This window comes from Argentina anserina, chromosome 3 (genome assembly GCF_933775445.1).
Source record: "Argentina anserina chromosome 3, drPotAnse1.1, whole genome shotgun sequence".
NCBI classification, from domain to species: Eukaryota; Viridiplantae; Streptophyta; class Magnoliopsida; order Rosales; family Rosaceae; genus Argentina; species Argentina anserina.
Genome location: NC_065874.1, coordinates 9,980,938 through 10,004,503, shown reverse-complemented (window position 1 = coordinate 10,004,503; position 23,566 = coordinate 9,980,938). Strand labels below are relative to the sequence as shown.

The 23,566-nt window shown below is 36.1% G+C and overlaps 3 protein-coding genes across 3 annotated transcripts; all 3 read right to left on the bottom strand.

The window, feature by feature from the left end:
- Window positions 1-2,601: 2,601 nt before the first annotated feature.
- Window positions 2,602-6,713, bottom strand: LOC126787762 (cytochrome P450 72A397-like). Its single transcript, XM_050513662.1, has 5 exons — window positions 6,425-6,713; window positions 5,971-6,188; window positions 3,713-3,960; window positions 3,210-3,600; window positions 2,602-3,029 (listed from the first exon to the last, which is right to left on the bottom strand). The coding sequence occupies exons 1-5, from the start codon at window positions 6,711-6,713 to the stop codon at window positions 2,604-2,606; spliced, it is 1,572 nt and encodes a 523-aa protein (XP_050369619.1). The 3' UTR covers window positions 2,602-2,603.
- A 1,324-nt stretch (window positions 6,714-8,037) lies between these two features.
- On the bottom strand, window positions 8,038-9,260 carry LOC126787017 (wall-associated receptor kinase 2-like). Its single transcript, XM_050512959.1, has 3 exons — window positions 8,384-9,260; window positions 8,262-8,293; window positions 8,038-8,190 (listed from the first exon to the last, which is right to left on the bottom strand). Exons 1-3 carry the CDS (start codon window positions 9,258-9,260, stop codon window positions 8,038-8,040), a joined length of 1,062 nt encoding a protein of 353 aa, XP_050368916.1.
- Window positions 9,261-14,748: 5,488 nt separating this feature from the next.
- On the bottom strand, window positions 14,749-17,164 carry LOC126787016 (cytochrome P450 72A397-like). Its single transcript, XM_050512958.1, has 5 exons — window positions 16,876-17,164; window positions 16,247-16,464; window positions 15,893-16,140; window positions 15,379-15,775; window positions 14,749-15,186 (listed from the first exon to the last, which is right to left on the bottom strand). Exons 1-5 carry the CDS (start codon window positions 17,162-17,164, stop codon window positions 14,749-14,751), a joined length of 1,590 nt encoding a protein of 529 aa, XP_050368915.1.
- Between the last annotated feature and the right edge of the window lie 6,402 nt (window positions 17,165-23,566).

Sequence of the window (23,566 nt, the reverse complement as noted above, 5' to 3'; positions counted from 1 at the left end):
GTACAAAAATCAAGTCCGAAGACAAATCAACATTTTAACAATCTCCATGTTAAAATCACGTACAATAATCTCACATCATATTGTACCAAAAATCAAGTCCGAAGACAAATCAACATTTTAACAATCTCCATGTTAAAATCACGTACAATAATCTCACATCATATTGTACAAATCAAAATCACATGCTCGATATATAAATCTCGTCATCAAAATGCCATAATCACGATAAAATCATAACAGTATATTATATAGCAAACTATATATATATATACCTATTTACCATTTATACAATATATATATAATCCATTATATCATATACATGTAATATTTCATAAACATGTCCGAAGACAAAAACTCGTCCGAAGACAAAACATTTTAACAAACTCCATGTTAAAACCACGTACAATAATCACATCTCATATTGTACAAAAATCAAATCACATGCTCAATATTTAATTCTCGTCATCGAAATGACCAATTCCAATGAATTCATAACAGTATATAATATAGCAAACTATATATATATGTACTTATTACCATTTATACAATATATATGTAATCCACTATATTGTATACATGTCGTAATTCAATATTAAAAACTCTTGCAAAATCTTGAATCTCCGCAAGGGTAGATTCGTAAATATGTGAAATTTTACTCACCTTCTTTCCTGCGTGCAACTTCCACGACCCTGAAAATAATTTCCTCACTCGTTTCGTCAGTCACCTAATAGCACGATAAATGCTTAGAAAAATGATACTTAAAATATCAGGTGACGAGTTCAGCACAGCTAAATGTTGTTCATAAAACATTGTTCACAGAACACTGTTCATGTTTACTAATCACTGTTTTTACTAAACCAATGTTCACAGTTACTGTTTTATCAAAACACTGTTCATGTTTACTAATCACTGTTTTTACTAAACCACTGTTCACATTTACTATTCATGAGGCGTCACTGTTCACATTACTGTTAATGTTACAGATCACTGTTCACATTTACTATTCATGACACCACTGTTCACATTTACTGTTACAGATCACTATTCACAGTTTCAGAGTGAAGTTCCAATTTTGGCACACTTTTCGGTCAAATTTTTTCACCATAAGCAATTCAATATTTAGGTATGCTATTCAAGATCATCTCTACAAAATTTCATCCAATTTGACAATGGTTTGAGCTTTCAAAATTGGGATTTACACGAACGGTTCACGTTGAACAGTTTTAATTCATTCATTGATTTAATCTAATTTCAATACCTTAACGATATCCGAATCAGATGAAATTTTGTATAAATGATCTTGAATATCATACCTAAATATTGAATTGCTTATGGTGAAAAAATTTGACCGAAAAGTGTGCCAAAATTGGAACTTCACTCTGTAATTTCAGAGTGAAGCTTCACTCTGGATAGGGACTATATATATATATATATATATATATATATATATGTTTTCTGTTCTAACAAAAAGGTTCAGGCTTAAAAAATATTTTCAATTTAAAAAATAAAGTAATTATTTTGTGTACCCGGAACACCACATGATACTGTTATGTAATGTTTTCAACTAATCATATTACTTTATAGTGTGGTCAACATGAACGTAGTAAAATGAGAAAAGATTATTTAAATATAAATAACCAATCAAAAAACAAACACAGTAAAAAATTTACCAAAAATATTAAAAGGATACACTACGTAGACTATACACTAAGTACATATAATAATTTTTCAAAAAGATAATTATCCAAAAAAGTAAAATACGATTACCTAAAGGAAACTCTAGGTTAATACATCTCCTGTGTATAAGTAAATCCATTTACAAGTGTGCACAACTAACAATATTTGAAATCACAACTAAATCCATTTCCCGTGTACAAAGTAAATCCATTTAGTTGTTATTATATGTGTGCACAAGAAGTTTCTACTCCTTGTAGAATCACAACTAGAAGTCGCCTCTTGGAATAATAATATAGAAATCACAACAATATTTGGAATAGAAGTTTCTAGAAGTCGCCTCTTACTTTTGTTCTTTAAGTGCTGGTTAATTTGTAACATAGATTCTTGCAATCAGTTCAATTGGTTAATTGTAGATAAAAAAGTATCTATATGCCGACCATATGGGTTTGTTTATGGTGCATTGATCTCTACCCATACAAGATCGTGTGCCTAACAATTAATATTATATTTTTGATTCTACTCACAATGCAATGACCGTCGCATGATGTCCGGGATGTATAACATGCATCAATGTACAATTCAATTTTTCAGTATACGTGGTATAACAAATTTTATTTCAAATTCTAGTGGAATATCCATATACCATGACGTACGAGATTGAATCATGTGGTACATTTAAGAAGCATGTTGAAGACTAGCTTCGATCTGTCTGTGTCTAATTATAATTCACTTGGTAGATTAGTTTCGACACTAATCCACTTGGTAGTTGGTATTTTATTATTTTTATACATATTAATAAAATCGAGAGATTACTGTGCTAGACTGCTAGTTACAAGCTAGCTTATAATAATCATTATTATTATCATACCTATCAATGCACACTTTGATAAGATACATTGTTGATACAATTGTGGGTATGCAGCTAGTTAACGTCGATGTAAAATGATAGGAGCTCCATATTGTGGTTGAAGGGTTATAAGATATAGAGGAGCGTGAGCATAAGATGGAGAAAGCTCAAATGTAAATTGTTGCAGAATAAATGCTAAGGCCAATTTGGCTTCTACCATGGCAAAATTTTGTCCAATGCAAATCCGAGGACCGGCACCGAACGGGAAGAATGAGAGTTGGTTCTTTGTTGCCTCGGAAACTCCTTCCGCAAATCTATCGGGCTTGAACTCATTTGCGTCATCACCCCACAATTCATTATCATGGTGAATGAGCAGTGACGGTAATCGGACTTCGACTCCTGCCGGTAGTGAGTACTTTCCTAGTTGAGTTTTCTTCGGAATGGTTCGGTTATGTTCAACAATTGGTGGGTATAATCGAAGAACTTCAAATAAGATCATAGTTACCTGGGGAATTATCAAACTAAATTACTACATTATCAAGCAAAAGTTAATGTATATAGAAAATGCATCAAGTATATATCTATTAGCATCAGTAGAAATATATATGAGATTATAAAGCAATCAAAGATTCAATATACGTTTTCTGTAAACAAAATATATAGTACATATATACTGCATACTCACCACTTTTAAATGAGTTAAGCCGTTAAAGTCTGGCTTGTTGCTCCCAAAGACTTGCAAAACTTCTTCTCTTGCTCGATCCTGCCAATTCAGATTTTGACTAAGCAAAACCATTGTCCAAACCAACAACACTGAAGTGGTCTCTTGCCCAGCAAAGTAAAACAACTTACACTCCTCAATTACATCTTTAATACTCATCCCAACATTCTTGTTGTTCTTCCCATATTCCTGAATGTGGTTCTGGTTTGACTCTAAAAGTGCACCTAACAAGTCATCTTGAGTAGCTTCACCTGCCTTCATGATCTGCTCTCTTTTCTCGATAATACTCCTGAGAATACCGTATATTTCTCTGTTAATCTCGTTGATCTTCATGTTCGTCTTAGTTGGCAGAAACCTACAAACAAAACAAATAGTTCTACTTAGAAAGTATTTGCATGATTATGCATCAATGACCTCCTTTAATGTTTATAGAAGCATGTTTGGGATGTGAATTTTTAAGTATGTACCTCCATCCTGGAATGTAAATACCATGCAAGGCTTTTGATACATGTATTGCTTGTTCCTTTAAGAGTTCAAACATTTTCATTCCTTCTTGGTAGCTGGTTCCAAATGCTGTTCTAGAAATCGCATTCGCTGTCATATTCTGAAGAGAAGGCCATACATCCAACGCGGTAGATGAACCCTCTTTGGACACTAAGCTTTCCCACTCCTTCATCATCTCATCGAAACACTGGTGAAATGCTGGTACCATGAGCTGTTGTAAACATCGAAACAATCGAGTTTAATATTACATTGACCAGATTCAACAGAGATACATGATTACACTCTCCTTCGGTAAATGTAAATATAAATTACTTTCAGTAAATGTAAAAAGTAATTTTGTAAAAAGGTAATTTAGTAAATTTTATTTACTGAATTTGTATTTACATTTAAATCGTACGTATACGTACAGAAATACGTATTAATATTTATACGTACAGAAATACGTATTAAATATTTATACGTACAGAAATACGTATTAATATTTATACGTACAGAAATACGTATTAAATATTTATACGTACAGAAATACGTATTAATATTTATACGTACAGAAATACGTATTAATATTTATACGTACAGAATTACGTATTATTATTTATACGTACAGAAATACGTACATAATAATTATACGTACAGAAATACGTACATAATAATTATACGTACAGAAATACGTATATATATTATTTATACGTACATAAATACGTATATAGTACTTATACGTACAGAAATACGTATATAGTACTTATACGTACAGAAATACGTATTAATTGAGTATTGTACAGTAACCGTGAATAGTGAACAGTAACTTCGTAAAACCGAAATTTGCTGAACAGTAATCGATTATTACTGTTTCGGCATTTAAAGGTTTACGAAACGATCCTAAATTCCTTTCTTGTCTTTTCAAGGTGATCGTTAAATCAAGGAAAGGAATTATCATCGGGAATTGTGGATTTACGCTCGAGTCTATAAGGTGAGTAAAATCTCACTGAATTACGAATCTACCCTCGTGGTGATTCAACATTTTTGCAAGTGTGTTTATCAAATGAATTACAACATGTATATAATTTAGTGGACTACATATATACAGTATAATGGTAATAAGTACATATTATATATATAGTTCATTAAATTACGTACTGTTATTAATTCATTAAAAATAGTCATTTCGATGACGGAAGTGAGAAATGAGCATGTGTAGTGAAATATGACATGTATAAGATATAGTGGATATATATATATATATATATTGTATAAATGGTAAATAAGTACGAATATATATAGTTTGCTATATAATATACTGTTATGATTTTATTGTGATTATATTGAGCATGTGATTTGAATTGTACAATATGATGTGGGATTATTGTACGTGATTTTTAACATTGAGATTGTTAAAATGTGAATTGTCTTCGGACCTGATTTTTGGTACAATATGATGGGAGATTATTGTACGTGTTTGGCAAGTCGAAACCTAGCCTTTGGCCGGGCGAAAGTTACGATACAGTTAGAGCTCTAGTCTGTCTGCCATAGTACTGCATGGGAGGTAACGGGTGGTTATCTGCTCATGAGTACTCAGCTTGTTTTGGATGTTGGGTGGCGGGTGGTTACCCAACATCAGCGGTATACTAAGTGAGGGGTAACAGATGTGTACCAGCGCTCATTAGTTACTATTTTGTGAAAGTATTAGAGTAACCAGATGGGTTGCTCGTTTTCTCATGATTTTCATTATACTGTGTTGATGTGGAGTTGTGTCTTTTATGAGACGAGAGTTATTTTAATATTTTACTCATACGAGCTGTAAAGCTTACCGGGTTTGTGTTGCAATCCCGGTGCACCAATTTCAATGGTGTAGGGGATACTTCCGCAGGTGCTGAGTAGTGGTGATTGAGTGACGACTCCAGTCGTGGTGAGGTTCCAGCGTGGATTGTGTGTGAGATTTGGTGTGATTTTATTTGTGAGGTTGTTGTGAGGATTATACAATTCCATTTGTTATATGTTGAATTATCATTTGGGTTTGTAATAATCGGCTTGATTGAGTTATATTTTAAACTCAGATGTGATCCGCTGCGACATTAAAATGATTTCGATTTCATTGAGATTATTTTGTGTTTAACGATTTTAAGATTTTGAGTTTTTAAGCTCGAAATTTTAGGGTCGTTACAGTATATAAATATATAATTATATGTAGAGATCTCATATATGTATTACATGATATGTATACCTTTAGCTTCTCGGAATGGAATGTTGGGTTGATAATTCTTCTGTGTTTTTTCCATTTTTCACCTTCCCAGAAAAATAGCCCTGATGTGAGCAACAAAGCAAGTGGGTTGGTTACCGGCCTACAAAATTCATCGTGTCTTGTAAAGACTTCTCTCAGATCTTTGGGACTCATTATGTTCACCCTTGGTACAGGGCCAATCCAAACAAAAGAGTTCTTTCCTGTAAAAATTGTTGCAACGGTTCATGAGAAAATTTCATAAATATATAATCTAAACACCATCTCAGAATCTGTATGTTAAGGTTATAGACGTCTAACTTGCTAATTTAAAGATTAAGCAAGACTCACCTCGTACTCTAGCTTATTTAAGAATCATTACAACGTAGAGGAAGTGCATGCATATGTGTATGATAAAAATTATATATATTATCATGATCAAGTACTTTGGTATGCATACCATAGGTTTTCACTGTTTTATCGACAAATGAGTCGACTTGAGGTCCTATATCATGGGAGTCGGAGAGATTCATGGTTTTGGATCTTGCTTTTGTGCGCATGATAGAGTCCTCCTTAGTGTCTCCACACAAGAGTCTGTATGAATTGCCTTGAAGACCTTGCTCCCTCAAACATCTTTCTAGCCTCTTCGGCTTAAGCCACAACCAATCTAGCACGCTCCATGCGGACCTTACTACTATGCTTATAGAAACAATAATCACTGCTACCCAACCAGCCACTGTTACTTCCATCTTATCTGAGGCTGCTTGTATATCTCGAGCTTGCTAAGCTGCCTAAGAAAGAGATATATGTATGGGATGGATATTAGATGTGTGGTTCTTGATAGTTATATACTTCGATCTTTCTTAAATACACGGACAAAACGATCAGACTCGACCGTTTTCAGGCAAATTCGCATGGTAGTCATAGATGAAAAGTACGTAGTCAACATATCCTACGTACAAGTCAAAATTTGAGGGCAACGTAACTTGATGACCAGAACTAAGACTTCTTACTTGATGACCACACAAGCATGTAGACTTGCTCACCACACAAGCATGTATACTTGCTCACCACACAAGCAAGCACATATTGCCAGAAGAACGGACAAAACGGTCGAGTCTGATCGTTTTCAGGCAAATTCGCATGTTAGTCATAGATGGAAAGTACGTCGTCAACATATCCTACGTACAAGTCAAAATTTGAGGGCAACGTAACTTGATGACCAGAACTAAAACTTCTTACTTGATGACCACACAAGCATGTAGACTTGCTCATCACACAAGCAAACATATATTGCCAGAAAAAAATTGATCGAGACGAGTCTGGGTGAGAAATTAGAAATATGACTTCGGAGTTAATTAATTTGAGGTGGCATGATCTCGTGGTGTTATGGTACTCTGGTACTAGTAGAGTCCGATCGACTAGATTGATTCAAAGATTAGAAAGAATGAAAGATATAGGCTGTATTTGGTGCAGCTGAACTTATTTAAAAAGTTGGCTTATACTTATTTTATGAAATACGTTGTTAATAAGTAAAGTAGCTGAGTATTTGGTAAATTGCCTTTTATAAGTGGTTGTTAGTGACAGAAGCAGTGATACAATGTTTGGTAAACTCAAACTGACTTCTACTTTTAATTTGTCAAATGACCAATTTAGACATGTAATATAATTTCAGGTTAATTTTGATGTAAAATAGTGTTTCATATGATTAATATTGAATGGTTTTAAATTTTTTATTAAATATATTCTTAACATTACAACTTGATTTAGATCATTGATAATGAGTGCCTCAACTATTTGTTAATAACTTAATATCATGTAAATATATTGTAATATATATATATATATATAATATTGTTACAATCCCTTGGGGACATATAATAAAATTGGAAAGAAATATTGTTACAAACTTACATTGATCATATTCCTATCCAAAACGAACACCATAGAAAAACATATATGATATTCTCTTTTAACTTCATATCAGACCACATGTACAAGCAGTTGCTAATAATTTCTATCTAGGAAAAAAGGCAATGAATAATGAATGATATTGATTCAAGGTTAGTATTTTCAATACAATTGCTCAACAAGTGCAACAGAAAACTCCATGGTAGTACTAGGTCCACAACTTGTCACAGAATTGCCATCTAGCTGCACTCTTGATTCGACAACAGTTGCACCAGATGCTGCTAATTGCTCCATAAATGATGGATAGAAAGTTGCCTGTCGAAGACCAATTGAGGGCATGACATTAAATTCAACTACTTCAAAGAACCAACTCAAACATGGTATACTGAAATGTTGGTATTCTTGCACTCATCAATATCTGAAATTCAGAACATATAAACAAAAATAAGCTACTAGGCATATATGTCAAATTTGTCTAAAACTTTTTTCTTTGAAAAAATAAACTCACCACGGAAACCTTCAGGTAGGTATGGATTCCCTTCATAACCTGGCAAGCATTGACAGAAGTAACCAGACTGATTAATGGGGTTGACACATGTGTTGTTTCCCTTACAAGCATAACCTTGCTTCTCTTGAGCTTTATCACATGTCTCATTCCCTATTTGCCAATTCAAAACCATCGGAAGCCGGATTGTGTAGTCTAGCTCTCGAAAACTTTTACTAGAGAATTCAAATTGGTCGTCTTCCACAATGAAAGAGTAGCTGCAGGGGTTGAAGTCCCATATGAAGGCATGACTGGTGTAACTAGCCATCTTCACCGTGTGATTTTGTAGTCCATATGGGATTGAAGTTTGGCAACACCCTACACCAGAACAAGACTCATTAACACTGCCAAGGCTCCCACAGAAGGACATGCAACCAGTTATATACCTTTCTTGTTCTCGATAGGCTTTGAAGATTGCATAAGTGTCACAACCAACAACAAAGAACTTGTTTTTGGTGCTAGATATTGTAAAAGGAGGATTGAGGCTCAATACTCGTACCCTGCTGAGATTCTTATCCAAAGAACCATTGATGTCATAACAGTCTCTGGCTACAAAATGCATTATTTGTAACTCACCTTGATCAAGAGAAAAGTTGGAAACTGGGATACCAGTTCCTGCCAGATATGGTGTTAGGGGTATTCCTGTCACTTTAGTACAGTCGATGAAGAACTCATCTCCCAAGTGACAACCTTCAGCTATGCCAAAAGGGTAGAGAATTAACAAATTGCCACAGCGGTCAGGGCACCCTGGCAAAGCTTGACCTGCTGCTGGTATTAGCAATTGCAACATTACTGAAAATACTGAGAACTGCAAAATAAGCATATTCTGAAGAAAGGCCATGAAGTTCATTCATGTGTTTCTAGCAAGAGGAATAAGGAGTGATACCAATACTTATTTGTATGTTAGAGACAGCAAACATGTTGGCTCTAGCTGTTTTTCAAAGCAGTACATTAATACCTAGCCATTGGCTTGATCAACTAGAATGAAAGAATATGATGACAGTGCACAATGTTTTTCAATTTCTGGCCGGCGATAAAATGAAATGTATTATATGAGAGGTAGACTAGATATGATTGGAAAAAAAAACAGCTGGGTTGTTTAGTTCAATTAGTAGTTTTAATTACAGAAATTTAGGAGCTTCCAAGCTCAAATGTATATGTCAAAATCTTACTTCCAAATACTAAACGTGTAAGTAAGCAGAACCTAGCTAGATCCTGTTTTGGCATCCTCTACCATTTTGAACTCAAATAATATTGAATTATTGATGCAAGTAGTTAATTATGGTTACCTTGTGTTGAGAGAAAAATAGAGCCTACCAATTTCATTGGGGAAGTCGGCCTGGCAAAATCACAATAACATTCAGCTTGGGTTCTACTCATCAGCAATATTCATCGTTTTTTAACATTAATGGCATGCTGGAAGACCAGAATAACATTAATCAGTACGTTCAATATACTTGTTTAATTACAAAAAAAATCACATTAATCAGTACTTTGTTGTTAGAGGAGGTCCCTAAAGTTTTGGACTTGAGGCAAAGTATATGTATGGCCTTTGAGACTAGAGACTTCAATACATACACAACGAAATGTATAGCAGAGTAGATGAGTGATTGTATGATTTGAACGATTGTACCAAGTTAAATTATGAAAATTGCAATGATAAGAAATGAAACTCATAAGATATTATTCAAATTTATCTCTATTCATGTTCGAGATGTCTAGGAAATAAAAAACACTTAATCAAGGTTTACAGTACCTACTTTCAATGCTTTCAGCACACCCCAAGATCCAAACCCTGTGACAAGCCTCAACCCTCAGCTGTTTCTCCACATAAGTGAGAGTGACGTCAGCTTCGGCACGGAGCAGAACATCGACGGCGATCACAGCCTCCATCAGCTCCATGCAGTTGGCAATCGGAACTAGAACCTGCACATATATTGATTGAGAAAGAGACTGGTGTTTTGTCAAGTATTCGAAATATTGATTGAGAAAGGTAACTAACCAAACAGATAGATTTGGTACCCATTGGTATTTTGAAATGTTCATTAATTCGCCGCTACAATGCGCGCGTTAAGAAGCAAAAGCGGCTTCTAAAAAGAGGGTATGAGCTACTTCTCCTTTTAGCTTAAAAAAACCCCGACTTTTAGAAGTTGGAAGACAGAGGCCAGTTTACCAAACGTGTTGATGGGCTTCACTATAATTACCAGAGCTCATAAGCTCTATCTGTAATAACCCTAAATTTTCAAACGATATTAGTTTGATTTGAATTCTTTAAAATTGTGAAATTTAATTAGAATGAATGTGAGTGGTTGCGACGTTATGAAACGAGAAACGGGAACGTTCTCAGAACGTTTAATTCGAAAAACGTTACGTTTCCGAACGAATATGTCGACTTTTATTCCGTCGCTCGTTTGTAAAAACTTCCTTCACGAAAGTTGTAGAGCTCGTCGATACGAGTTCGTCGATACGAGTTCGTGGGTATGTGACGCTTTCTAATCAGACGATTTATGTAAAAATTATTAACGTCGGAAGTTAATTTCCGATTTGGAAACTAGTATAAATAGAGTAATTATGAGATTAGGGTTTCCATAATTGGAAAACCCTCTCTCTCTCCAAACATCCGCCTCCCTCCGTCTCTCTCTCTCTCTCTCTCTCTCTCTCTCTCTCTCTCTCTCTCTCTCTCTCTCTCTCTCTCTCTCTCTCTCTCTCTCTCTCCCCCGACTCACCCTCCCCTCCTCAGAAATCGCCCCCCTTCGATCCGCCGCCTCCCGGGCGACGTGTCCCTCACCGCCGGCACCAACACCACCGTAAGCTCGATTTCTCTCCCTCCTAGCCACGACACGACCGCCACCGTCGCCGAGAAGCCACACCGAGCTCCTGCATCTCCTGCAAAACACACCGCCACCGTTCAATCTCTCTTTCGACGAAGCTAGGGTGCAACACAGGCGCGCCTCCATCACCCCTCAAGCCCTGCACCGCCTACGAACGGAAGGGGGGGGGGACACGACGACACCTCCGCAAAGAATTCACACGATCGGCAATGAATCCGACACTTCAAGCTTTGATTGAGGTGAGAGATTAGTATAGCTTGATTGTTGTGTTGTTTGTGTGAATTTTTGGATGATTTAGAGTGGAGATGTTGGAGATCGGAGGTGGAACGGAGAAGAGGGGATACCGCCGCTCTAGGCGGCGCGTGGGAGTGCGTGGATAGAGTAGGAGGCGGCGTGAGGCCATGGCGGAGAAGAGGGGGGAAAAAGGGAGAGAAATGGGGCGGCGGTGGCGTGCTACGCGCCGTCTCTGGGCTCGGCGCGTGTGCCCCACGCGCGGCCTGCCGGAGGTGGCGCGTGTACCCCACGCGCCGCCACGTGCGGCGGCGCGTGAACAGTATTCCAGAAGGGTATTTTGGTAATTTACTTACGTACGGTAAATATAAATGTAAATTTTTTTTACGTACGGTAAATGTAAATTAAATTTTATGTACGGTAAGTGTAAATATAAATTACTTCCAGTAATTGAAAGTAATTTATAAAAGGTAATTTAGTAAATTTTATTTACTGAGATTGTATTTACATTTGAATAGTATGTATACGTACAGAAATACGTAAACAATATGTATACGTACAGAAATACGTAAACATTATGTATACGTACGGAAATACGTATTATTTGTGTATTGTGTACAGTAATACATAAACAGTAACCATGAATAGTACCCATGAATAGTAACCATGAACAGTAACTTCGTAAAAACCAAAAATTGCTTAACAGTAACAGTTATTACTGTTTTGGCATTTAAAGGTTTACGAAACGTTTCTAAATTCTTTTCTTGTCTTTTCAAGGTGATCAATAAATCAAGAAAAGGAATTATCTTCGGAAATTGTGGAGTTTCGCTCGAGTCGATAAGGTGAATAAAATCTCACATATTTACGAATCTACCCTTGCGGAGATTCAAGATTTTACAAGAGTTTTTAATAATGAATTACGACATGTATACGATATAGTGGATTATATATATATATTGTATAAATGGTAATAAGTACATATATATATGGTTTGCTATAATATATACTGTTATGAATTCATTTGAAATAGGTCATTTCGATGACGAGCATGTGATTTTCATATGGGGTTTGTTAAACGTTTTGTCTTCGGACGTGTTTATAAATTATGACATGTATATGATATAGTGGATTATATATATGCATTGTATAAATGGTAAATAAATACATATATATATATAGTTTGCTATATAATATACTGTTATGATTTTATTGTGATAATATCATTTTGATGACAAGATATATCGAGCATGTGATTTTGATTTGTACAATATGATGTGAGATTATTGTACATGATTTTAACATTGAGATTGTTAAAATGTGATTTGTCTTCGGACCTGATGTTTGGTACAATATGATGTGAGATTATTGTACGTGTTTGGCAAGTCGAAACCTAGCCTTTGGCCGGGCGAAAGTTACGATACAGTTAGAGCTCTAGTCTGTCTGCCTTAGTACTGCATGTGAGGTAATGGGTGGTTATCTGCTCATGGGTACTCAGATTGTTTTGGATGTTGGGTAGCGGGTGGCTATCCAATATCGGCGGTGTATTACGAGAGGGGTAATAGATGTGTACCAGCGTTCTTGGTACCCGTAATATAAATGTATTTGGGTAACCAGAAGGGTTACTTAATTTCTCATGAGCGTTTTATTTCATATTTCTTTAGGACGACTAGATGGGCCGTCCATTGACTCATTTGGCATTATATTTGATGATTTGTGATTTTTCGTATATATTGATATGCGATTATATTTTCATTTTACTCATACGAGCTATAAGCTTACCGGGTTTGTGTTTACAATCCCGGTGCACCAATCCGATGGTGTAGGGGATAATTCCGCAGGTGTTGATTAGTGGAGATTGAGTGGCGACTCCGGAGGCTCGAAGTCGTTTGTATCCTACTTGGGGTGAGGTTTCTAGCGTGGATTTGTGTGTGAGAATTGGTGTGGTTTTATTTGTGAGATTTGTGAGTGATTGTGAGGATTATTACATTTCCATTTTATGTATGGATTATAAAATTTGGTTTGTAATAATTGGTTTGTCTGAGTTGTATTGAGAACTCAGACTTGATCCGCTGTGACATTTTAAATGATTTCGATTTCATTGAGATTATTTTGTGTTTAACGACTTTAAAATTTTGAGTTTTTAAGCTCGAAATTTTGGGGTCGTTACACTATCAAACACAGCCATATACCACAGGAACTAGAAGCGCTTGCATGCAAGATAGCTAGGGTCCACAAAGTCAATTCAACAGAAACAAATTTGCCGACCACCCTCTATGTGCTCACTTTGTGCTCACCCTTCTAACCTCATGACATGTGTCAAATTGCTCAATTATTATCTAAATATGACTTGAGAAAATACACATGTCATGAGTTTAAAAGAATTGGCACAAAGTGTGCAAATGAAAAGTTATTGGCAAATTTGCTTCCCAATGACAACAGTGTATGTTTTGAACTGTGAAGATCGCGTGCGAACTTCAAATTTGACACAAAATTAAGTCGCAAAATTAATACGAAAAATATGAAGAAGACGTACTAGGGGTAAAAAAAACTAAAAATCATCATGAGTAGTTGAGTACCTTGGGGACGCTCAAGGTTAATACATATTATAGAAATCTATCTCCCAACTAGAATAAGTTCATGTACAACGTAGAAGCAGCGAGTTAGTAAATATAAAACTTTGAAATCACTAGAACATTGTATTTGTTGATTGGAATTAGCAAGTAAGCTATCCTATTGATGTTGCCTCGTGATTACTTTTGCATTTCTTTCAAAGTTGGGTAATTTGCAACTTATATTCTTGGAGTTCTTGCAATAAGTTGTTTTTACGCCTTTGCTTTCGATATTGTATCTTATATATAAAAGCCATCAGATTTTTAGTGTAAAGAATAAAAAGAGAATCCATATATGATATACCGGCCATATTGTATAGTATGACAAAAAAATACTTGTAGAGTATCCATATACCATGAAGAAATACCACAGGTTCGGATTCAACCTTCAAGCAGCGCGCATGCTGCAGGTGAGTGGTGAGTGGTGACTATCTTGGATATGATTGTGATCAAACAGTGATCGACTAGCTAGCTTGGATATGATTGTGCATAATCAACTAGGTTAGTTGGCAGGCATGCTATGCAAACCGCGTACATAAAAGCTAAATGAAATGGAGCGATAAATAACTGTGCTTTCTGCAAGCCTGCAAGCTAGCTTTTCTATTATTGCACGCGTCTATAAGATATGCTATTACTTGATGCTATTCTTGGTGTGCAGCTAGCCAGCTACTTCACGTCGATGTAAGATGATAGGAGCACCGTGTTGTGGATGAAGGGTTATCTGATTGGAAGGAGCGTGAATATAACATGGAGAAAGCTCAAAGGCAAAGTGTTGTAAAATCACTGCTAAGGCCAGCTTTGCTTCCGTCATGGCAAAATTTTGTCCAATGCAAATCCGAGGACCGCCTCCGAATGGGAAGAATGAGAGTCGGTTCTTTGTTGCATTGGAAACACCTTCAGAAAACCTCTCTGGCTTGAATTCGTTTGCATCATCCCCCCACAGCTCCTTGTCGTGGTGAATGAGCAGTGTTGGTAACCGGATTTCGACTCCTGCGGGTAGTGAGTACTTCCCTAGTTGAGTGTTCTTGAGAATAGTTCGATTAAGTTCAACGACTGGTGGGTACAATCGAATAACTTCAAGTAAAATCATGGTTACCTGGATGATTATATGCTCAAGGTTAATTAGCACATTCATATCATAGATGTCTCCAATAAATGGTAATACTAAAAGAAAATACATCAAACACTATATATTAGAATCAGCAAATATGTCAGATCATCAATTTTCTTGAAAATTATTTTTCAATGGACTTAGAAGAACATATATATTTTAGAGTTTTAAACTGACCATTTTAAGGTGCGTTATGCCGTTGAAGTCTGGCTTGTTGTTCCCAAAGAGATGCAAAACCTCTTCTCTTGCTCGATCTTGCCAATCATGATTTTGACTAAGTAAAATCATTGTCCAAACCAGCAACACCGAAGTGGTTTCATTCCCAGCAAAGTAAAACAGCTTACACTCCTTAATAACATCATCAATACTCATGCCACCATTTTTATTACTATTCGTCTCACGATCCTGAATATCTTTTAAGTTCGACTCGAGAAGTAGTGCCTCTAACAAGTCATCTTTTGTGGCATCACCTGCTTTCATGGTCTGCTCTCTGTTCTCAATAATACCCTTGAGTATACCTTTCACTTTTCTGTCAATCTCATTCATCCTCCTATTCATCTTAGTTGGTAGAAACCTGGAAGAACAATTCTTACTGAGGAAAGAAAGGCATGAAGAAGATCCAACAATGTAATTATCAAGTAAGTTATCATGTAACATAAATCCGAAGGAATTTAAGTCGATCGTAAAGTACCTCCATCCTGGAATGTAAAAACTACGCATAGCTTTTGTTACATATACTTCTTGTTCTCTCAGGAGTTCAAACATTTTCCGTCCATCCTGGTAGCTATTTCCAAATGCTGTTCTGGATATCACATCGGCCGTCATATTTTGAAGAGAAGGCCAGACATTTAACTCCACAGATGAACCCTCTTTTGACACTGAGCTCTCCCACTCTTTAATCATGTCATCAATACTTTGCTGGAACGCCGGTACCATAAGCTATATATGGTAAACACCAACAATAAACATAATAGTATTTTCGACCTAATTGCGCAAGACATATTCAACATTATTTAGAGTATAACTATGTCATTTGCTGCATTACCTTTAACTTCTCGAAATGGAATGTTGGGTTGATAATCCTTCTGTGTTTAGCCCATTTCTCTCCTTCATAGGTTGCAAGACCTTCCGCTATCAAGTTGATAAGTGGGTTTGATATTGGCTTTTGAAAATCATTATGTTTTATGAAGACATCTCTCAAATCTTCTGGATTCATCAAGTTCACTCTAGCTATGGGACCAATCCAAACAAAGGAGTTCTTTCCTGTAAAATGTCAAATAAAATTATTGAAATCTAGTAGATTTATATATAATTTATGTATATTTTTTTTCAATTTCCAAACGTGTCTGCTCGATTGATTCGTATTTTCCTTCAATTTATTTAAAATTGTGATGAATCAGGCATAAACAATATGCACTATATACTACATAATGATACTTTGATTGGTTGCATATGCTTTTGCGTGTATTAATGTTTGAATGTAGATCCTACCCTCATATGCTCATCTATTGTAAAATTATTCGGGTGTATATATATGTTCTTGCATATGTATGTTACGAAATTAGTATTATTATCAAATTTGACTCGACGTTGTTATTGTGTGTGAGCATGTGTAGCGTACACATTCTGCAAACCATATCTTGATTATCTTCGAAATCACAAAGTATTTCATACCATAAGTTTTCACTGTTTGATCGACAAAGGGGTCGACTTGTGGCGCTATGTCATGGGAGGTGGAGAGTTTCATGGGTTCGGATTTTGCGTGATTCATCATGATAGAGTTCTCCTTCATGTCTCCATATAGAAGTCTGTAGGAATTGCCTTTGAAGCCTTGCTCCCTCAAACATCTTTCTATCTTCTTCGGCTGTAGCCACACCCAATCGAATACGTTCCACGCCCATCTTACTAATAAGCTAACAGAAACAAGGCTCAGCGCTACCCAACTAGCCACTGTTACTTCCATCTCTGACGAATGTAAATCACTCGCTAAGCTATGTGAGAAAGAAGGAGAGGGATCATGGATGCTAAAAGTGAAGAACTGAGTCCTTTAAATGGACGCGTACGACGAAATGAACAGACTACGTTGCATAAAATGTTTTCGGGCAGATTATACATTCATTTAAAATTTACCTAAAAATATAGAAAAGCATCCGTGGTGAATTGTTCTTCTTTTCTTTTAGCATCTTAATTAGGACTTCAGAAGCATCTCCAACTACCACAAAGAAAATTAAGAACCGAAAGTTAATTAGTCTACCATTTTTATCTAATCGCCAAATTTACGTAGGAAAAGTGTAGCAAATGTTGCATATATGAATATGTTCAATTCCAAGCAACTTTCCCTTGATTGGATTAGTGGGTATTGTCTTTCTTCTTTGAAATTTTGGATCTTGAATGAGACATCGGTTGAAGAATATGCTGGATTAAGAGTTTTTAAGCTGGCATTTGGTAAATATTATTGTGACATCGGTTCAAAATGTGTTCATTAAAATATTTCTTAAAACACAGAAAATGAGAAATGAAAATATTGGCAACTTTTACAAAGGAATAGTGAAAATTGTTTTGGATAATTACTATTATACCCTTATGTATGTCTTAATCTGATTAGATTTATTATTAGAGATATTTTTTCATCTCTGTCGTACGACTCTCAATGTCATTGACACTCTTTATGCGCCAAAGTTTCCCCGCACCTTACTAAGATTTAAAGACATACGTGCCAATGTTTTCACCTATATACTTATGTTGAGAATGGAGACGAATATTGTCACGATCCCAAAATTTTGAATGATAAAAGTTTGAATTCGAAGCCATAAAAACTCTAAAATAATCTCAAATATATTGAAATCATCTTACAACAACAGTGTATCAAAACTGAGTTCACAGTACGACTCAGTCGACTTGAATAATACATCATCAGTTAATACACTCAAGTATTAAAACAATCGGAAATTTAATATTCACTCAATCCTCACCACAACAAAAGAAGGAAACCATCAGTAATCTTTCGAGTAAGCTTTCCGAGCCTGCTAATCCCTACATGCAGAACTATCCCCTACACCATCGATTTGGTGCACCTGTATTGTAAACACAAACCCGGTAAGCTTTTCAGCCCGTATGAGTAAACCAACATTTAAACATACATCACATACAAAGGAAATGTACAATCAACATTTTTTAAGCATGTGTACTCATAAGACTCGGGAAGCCCACCTGGTTACCCGTAACAAATAACATATTAAAATATGAGTACTCATGAGACTTGGGCAGCCCACCTGGTTACCCGTAATAAATAACATATTAAAATATGAGTACTCATGAGACTTGGGCAGCCCACCTGGTTACCCAAATATCATTTTCCAACATGTGTACTCATGAGACGGGCAGCCCACCTGGTTACCCCTCATGCAGTATAAGGCAGACAGACTAAAGCTGTAACTGATCGTAACCAAGACCCGCCCAAGGCTTGGTTCCGATTTACATGTCAACACCGTCCGAAGACCAAAAAACATTTTAACAAGACTCAATATTAAAACCACGTACAATATAATCAGTCCACCCATGATAATATTATGCAAAACCAAACGACTCTCACAACATCACAAAATGAACGTCATACAATTAAACCAATTTATCGGAAGGTACATTTCTTCCCTTCCTATCCCTTCCACCATATCAACATTTAAACACATTCAAAGATATAAAATATAATATAGCAACGTATATATGTATGTTATTATTAACATTAAATATACATATATAAATAGACTATATTATATCAATATCAACATGCATATTCCAAATTCATTCTCACATTCACCATAGTCCATAATCACTAAAACCTTTTAAAATCATTTATTAAAATAGTGTTTCACTTACCTATGAACCGTAGACGATCAAGTTCACGTAATTTAAACCAAAACATATTTTTAGAACAATTTTTATAATCTAGTGATGCATTGACTATGTTAACAACTCAAACTAAATTCAATAATTATAACACTACTTCGGTCATGATGATCATTATGAGGTTTACTCACCTTAGCTCCCGCTACGTCTTCTACTCGAAATAAGGAAGGTACTAGCTACCACAATCACTCTATAACCAAGCAACAAGTACTTAATTCATATCAAGGTTGCAAGTCATTAACACTTTAGACACGACAACAACAATTCAACCTAGAATCACCAAATCTTTAACAACAACTAACTTACTCAAGAATTAACCTAACATATGCAAATGACCTATGTAAACGCTCGTATCGGCGAGCACATCACAACAGAGTAAAACATTACTCTGAAACATGACCCAACACACCGCCACACGCTGCCAACAGTGGCGACACTACCACTATTCCGGTGACCACCAATGATTACCAATATTTACCATCACAATCTAAACAATATTCCCAACAAATTTTTAGTTGAAAACAAAGTCTAAATCCAAGCCTAAATAGTCTAATCGATAGAGGACGAAGAGACAGTTCCAACGCCACAGGTCTCACTCAATTCCGTCACCGGACGACAGAGATATGGCTGGAGAAAGATTCGACAATCAAGAGGGAAAAATCGAGCTCGGGTGAACAGTAATCGAGCTGATTTTGGGAAAAACTGATTTTCTTAATTTCTAATTTCCTCTACTTCCTTTAATACTCATCCCAAAATCGGAAACCAAACTTTTGTTACTAACAACTTTCACATACGACATCTGATTAAAGCGTGCCGCGCGTCTACGAACTCTACGACTTTCACGAATGAAGTTTTCCGAGTAAAAATCGCTCGAATACTTTCGTTTTCTCCCTCGTACTATATAATCGGATCACCACTTATTTAAATAATTTGAACAATAATTAGAAAATAATTATAAATTTCTGGGATATTACAAATATCCTTGTGTTACCTCTGAGAAAGTCGGCCAATGCTGCATCTTAGAGAAGATAACAGAGTATCAGGAATGGTTTGTATCTTAATTTCATTCATATGTTTGAATCATATGTGATTTCACGCAATTTTTGTGACATCCTTCACCGCTTTTATGTTGCCGCCGGTGAAGTCCCCCCTTCACCGGATCTTGTGACATCCTTGGTTGTTTCCAATTCTTCTATAGCTATCTCTAATCCCCATCGCTCGTTTTGCACATCTTGTTCTCTTGCTAAATTTTAAGGAAGTTCTTCATTTGCTAAGGCTTCAACCGAAAATATTTCATTCTTATTGCAACGTATCTAAGATGAAATTTGTGGACCTATTCAACCAAATGTGAACCTTTTAGGTATTTTATGATATTTGTTGATGCATTGGCGCGTTGGTTACACATCGCTTTGTTATCCACAACGAATGCTACATTTGATAAGTTACTAGCTAAGATCATCAAACTTAGGGCTCACCACCCTAAGCATCATATGAAATCTATTCGATTTGATAACACTGGATAATTCACCTCCAAGACTTTTGATGATTATTGCATGTCTATTGGGATCGAAGTTGAACATCTCGTTCCGCATGTTCATTCATAGTCTAGCAGAGGCTACAATCAAGCGTATTCAGTTTGTTGCTCGGGCATTGGTTGTAACGACCCCAAAATTTCGAGTATAAAAACTCAAAAATTCAAAATCGTTAAACACCAAACAATCTCAACGAATCGAAATCATTTAAAATGCCACAGCGGATAATCTCTGAGTTCAAAATACAACTCAGTCAAACCGATTATTACAACCCAAATTATAATTCAATATTATAACAATGGAATTGCGTAATCCTCACAACAAACTCACAAGATAGTCACACATAATCCTCACACCAGCTGGAGATAAATAACTTCAAGTCCACTGAGCGGTACATCAATTCCCACTAATCCACACCTGTGGAGTTATCCACTACACCATCGAATTGGTGCACCGGGATTGTAAACACAAACCCGGTAAGCTTTACAGCTCGTATGAGTAAAATGAAAATATAACTCGCATAACAATATATTCGAAAATCCAGAAATCAAACAAATATAAATGCACTCATGAGTGAATGGACGACCCATCTGGTTGTCCCAAAGAAATACGAAATGAAACGCTCATGAGAAATTAAGTAACCCTTCTGGTTACTCAAATGCATTTATAATACGGGTACCAAGAACGCTGGTACACATCTGTTACCCCTCTCGTAATACACCGCCGATATTGGGCAACCACCCCCTACCCAACATCTAAAAATATGAGTACTCATGAGCAGATAACCACCCGTTACCTCACATGCAGTACTCCGGCAGACAGACTAGAGCTCTAACTGTATCGTAACTTTCGCCCGGCCAAAGGCTAGGTTCCGACTTGCCAAACACGTACAATAATCTCACATCATATTGTACAAAATCAAGTCCGAAGACAAATCAACATTTTAACAATCTCCATGTTAAAATCACGTACAATAATCTCACATCATATTGTACAAAAATCAAGTCCGAAGACAAATCAATATTTTAACAATCTCCATGTTAAAATCACGTACAATAATCTCACATCATATTGTACCAAAAGCCAAGTCCGAAGACAAATCAACATTTTAACAATCTCCATGTTAAAATCACGTACAATAATCTCACATCATATTGTACAAATCAAAATCACATGCTCGATATATAAATCTCGTCATCAAAATGACATAATCATGATAAAATCATAACAGTATATTATATAGCAAACTATATATATATGTACATATTTACCATTTATACAATATACATATAATCCATTATATCATATACATGTCATATTTCATAACACGTCCGAAGACAAAAACTCGTCCGAAGACAAAACATTTTAACAAACTCATGTTAAAACCACGTACAATAATCACACATCATATTGTACAAACATCAAATCACATGCTCATATTTAATTCTCGTCATTCGAAATGACCAATTCCAATGAATTCATAACAGTATATAATATAGCAAACTATATATATATGTACTGATTACCATTTATACAATATATATGTAATCCACTATATTGTATACATGTCGTAATTCAATATTAAAAACTCTTGTAAAATCTTGAATCACCGCAAGGTAGATTCGTAAATAAGTGAGATTTTACTCACCTTCTTTCCTGCGTACAACTTCCACGACCCTGAAAGTAATTTCCTCACTCATTTCGTCAGTCACCTAATAGCACAATAAATGCTTAGAAAATGATACTTAAAATATCAGGTGACGAGTTCAGCACAGCTAAATGTTGTTCATAAAACATTGTTCACAGAACACTGTTCATGTTTACTAATCAATGTTTTTACTAAAACACTGTTCACAGTTACTGTTTTTTATCAAAACACTGTTCACAGGTACTGTTTTACAATGCCACTGTTCACATTTACTGTTACAGAGCACTATTCAAATGCACTATTCATGCGGTGTCACTGTTACATATCACTATTCACAGTACTATTCATGTGACGGTACTATTCACAGTTAGTATTCATGTGGCGTTACTGTTCACAGACCGCCACCAATCATCACCAAATTTCACCACCACAACCTAAACAACATTTCCAACAACTTCCTAGTTGACACCATGGTCTAAATCCGAGGCTAAATAGTCCAAACAACGAAGAACATAAATTCGGCACTATTCACAAACCCTAGAAATTGAAATTTTGATTCGGGTACTTACACTTCGATTTGGCTCAATTCCTTTTGTGGGAATATTGCTGGGACTGAGACAAGCAAAACCCCCCAAGAATCTCGGGCTATGGTGGCCGGAGGAGGCGGCGCCGACACAGCAGTAACTTCCGGCGGTTCCTACACCGTGTGTGGTTGTCGCCGGAGTGCAAGGCGTAGCCCAAAAGATGGAGATCGTCGAGCCCGTCAGTTTGATAGGTGGCACGACACGAGGCGACGTCGGATGGTGGAGAAATCGGCCGGAGAAGGTTTTTGGGTCGGGCGAACAGTACCCGAGCTCGGGTGAACAGTAACCGAGCGGATTTTTTGGAAAAAAACTGATTTTCTGATTTTTTAATCTCCTCTCCTTCCTTTTATACTATTTCCAAAATCGGAAACGAACTTCCGACGTTAATAACTTTCGCGCCCGACGTCCGATTCGAACGCGTGACATGTCCACGAACTCGTATCGATGAGCTCTACGACTTTCGTGAAGGAAGTTTTCGCAACCGAGCGACGGAATAAAAGTCGATCTATACGTTACGTTTTCTAATTAAACGATCCGAGAACGTTTCCGTTTCCGTTTCGAAATGTCGCAAACCTCCCATTGTCGTCTTGAATTAATTTCACAAGTTTAACACTTTGAAAATACTCGACATTTAGTTTCTAAAAATTCGGGTTATTACATTGGTTATGGGTGCTAACCTACCGGTCTTTGTGTGG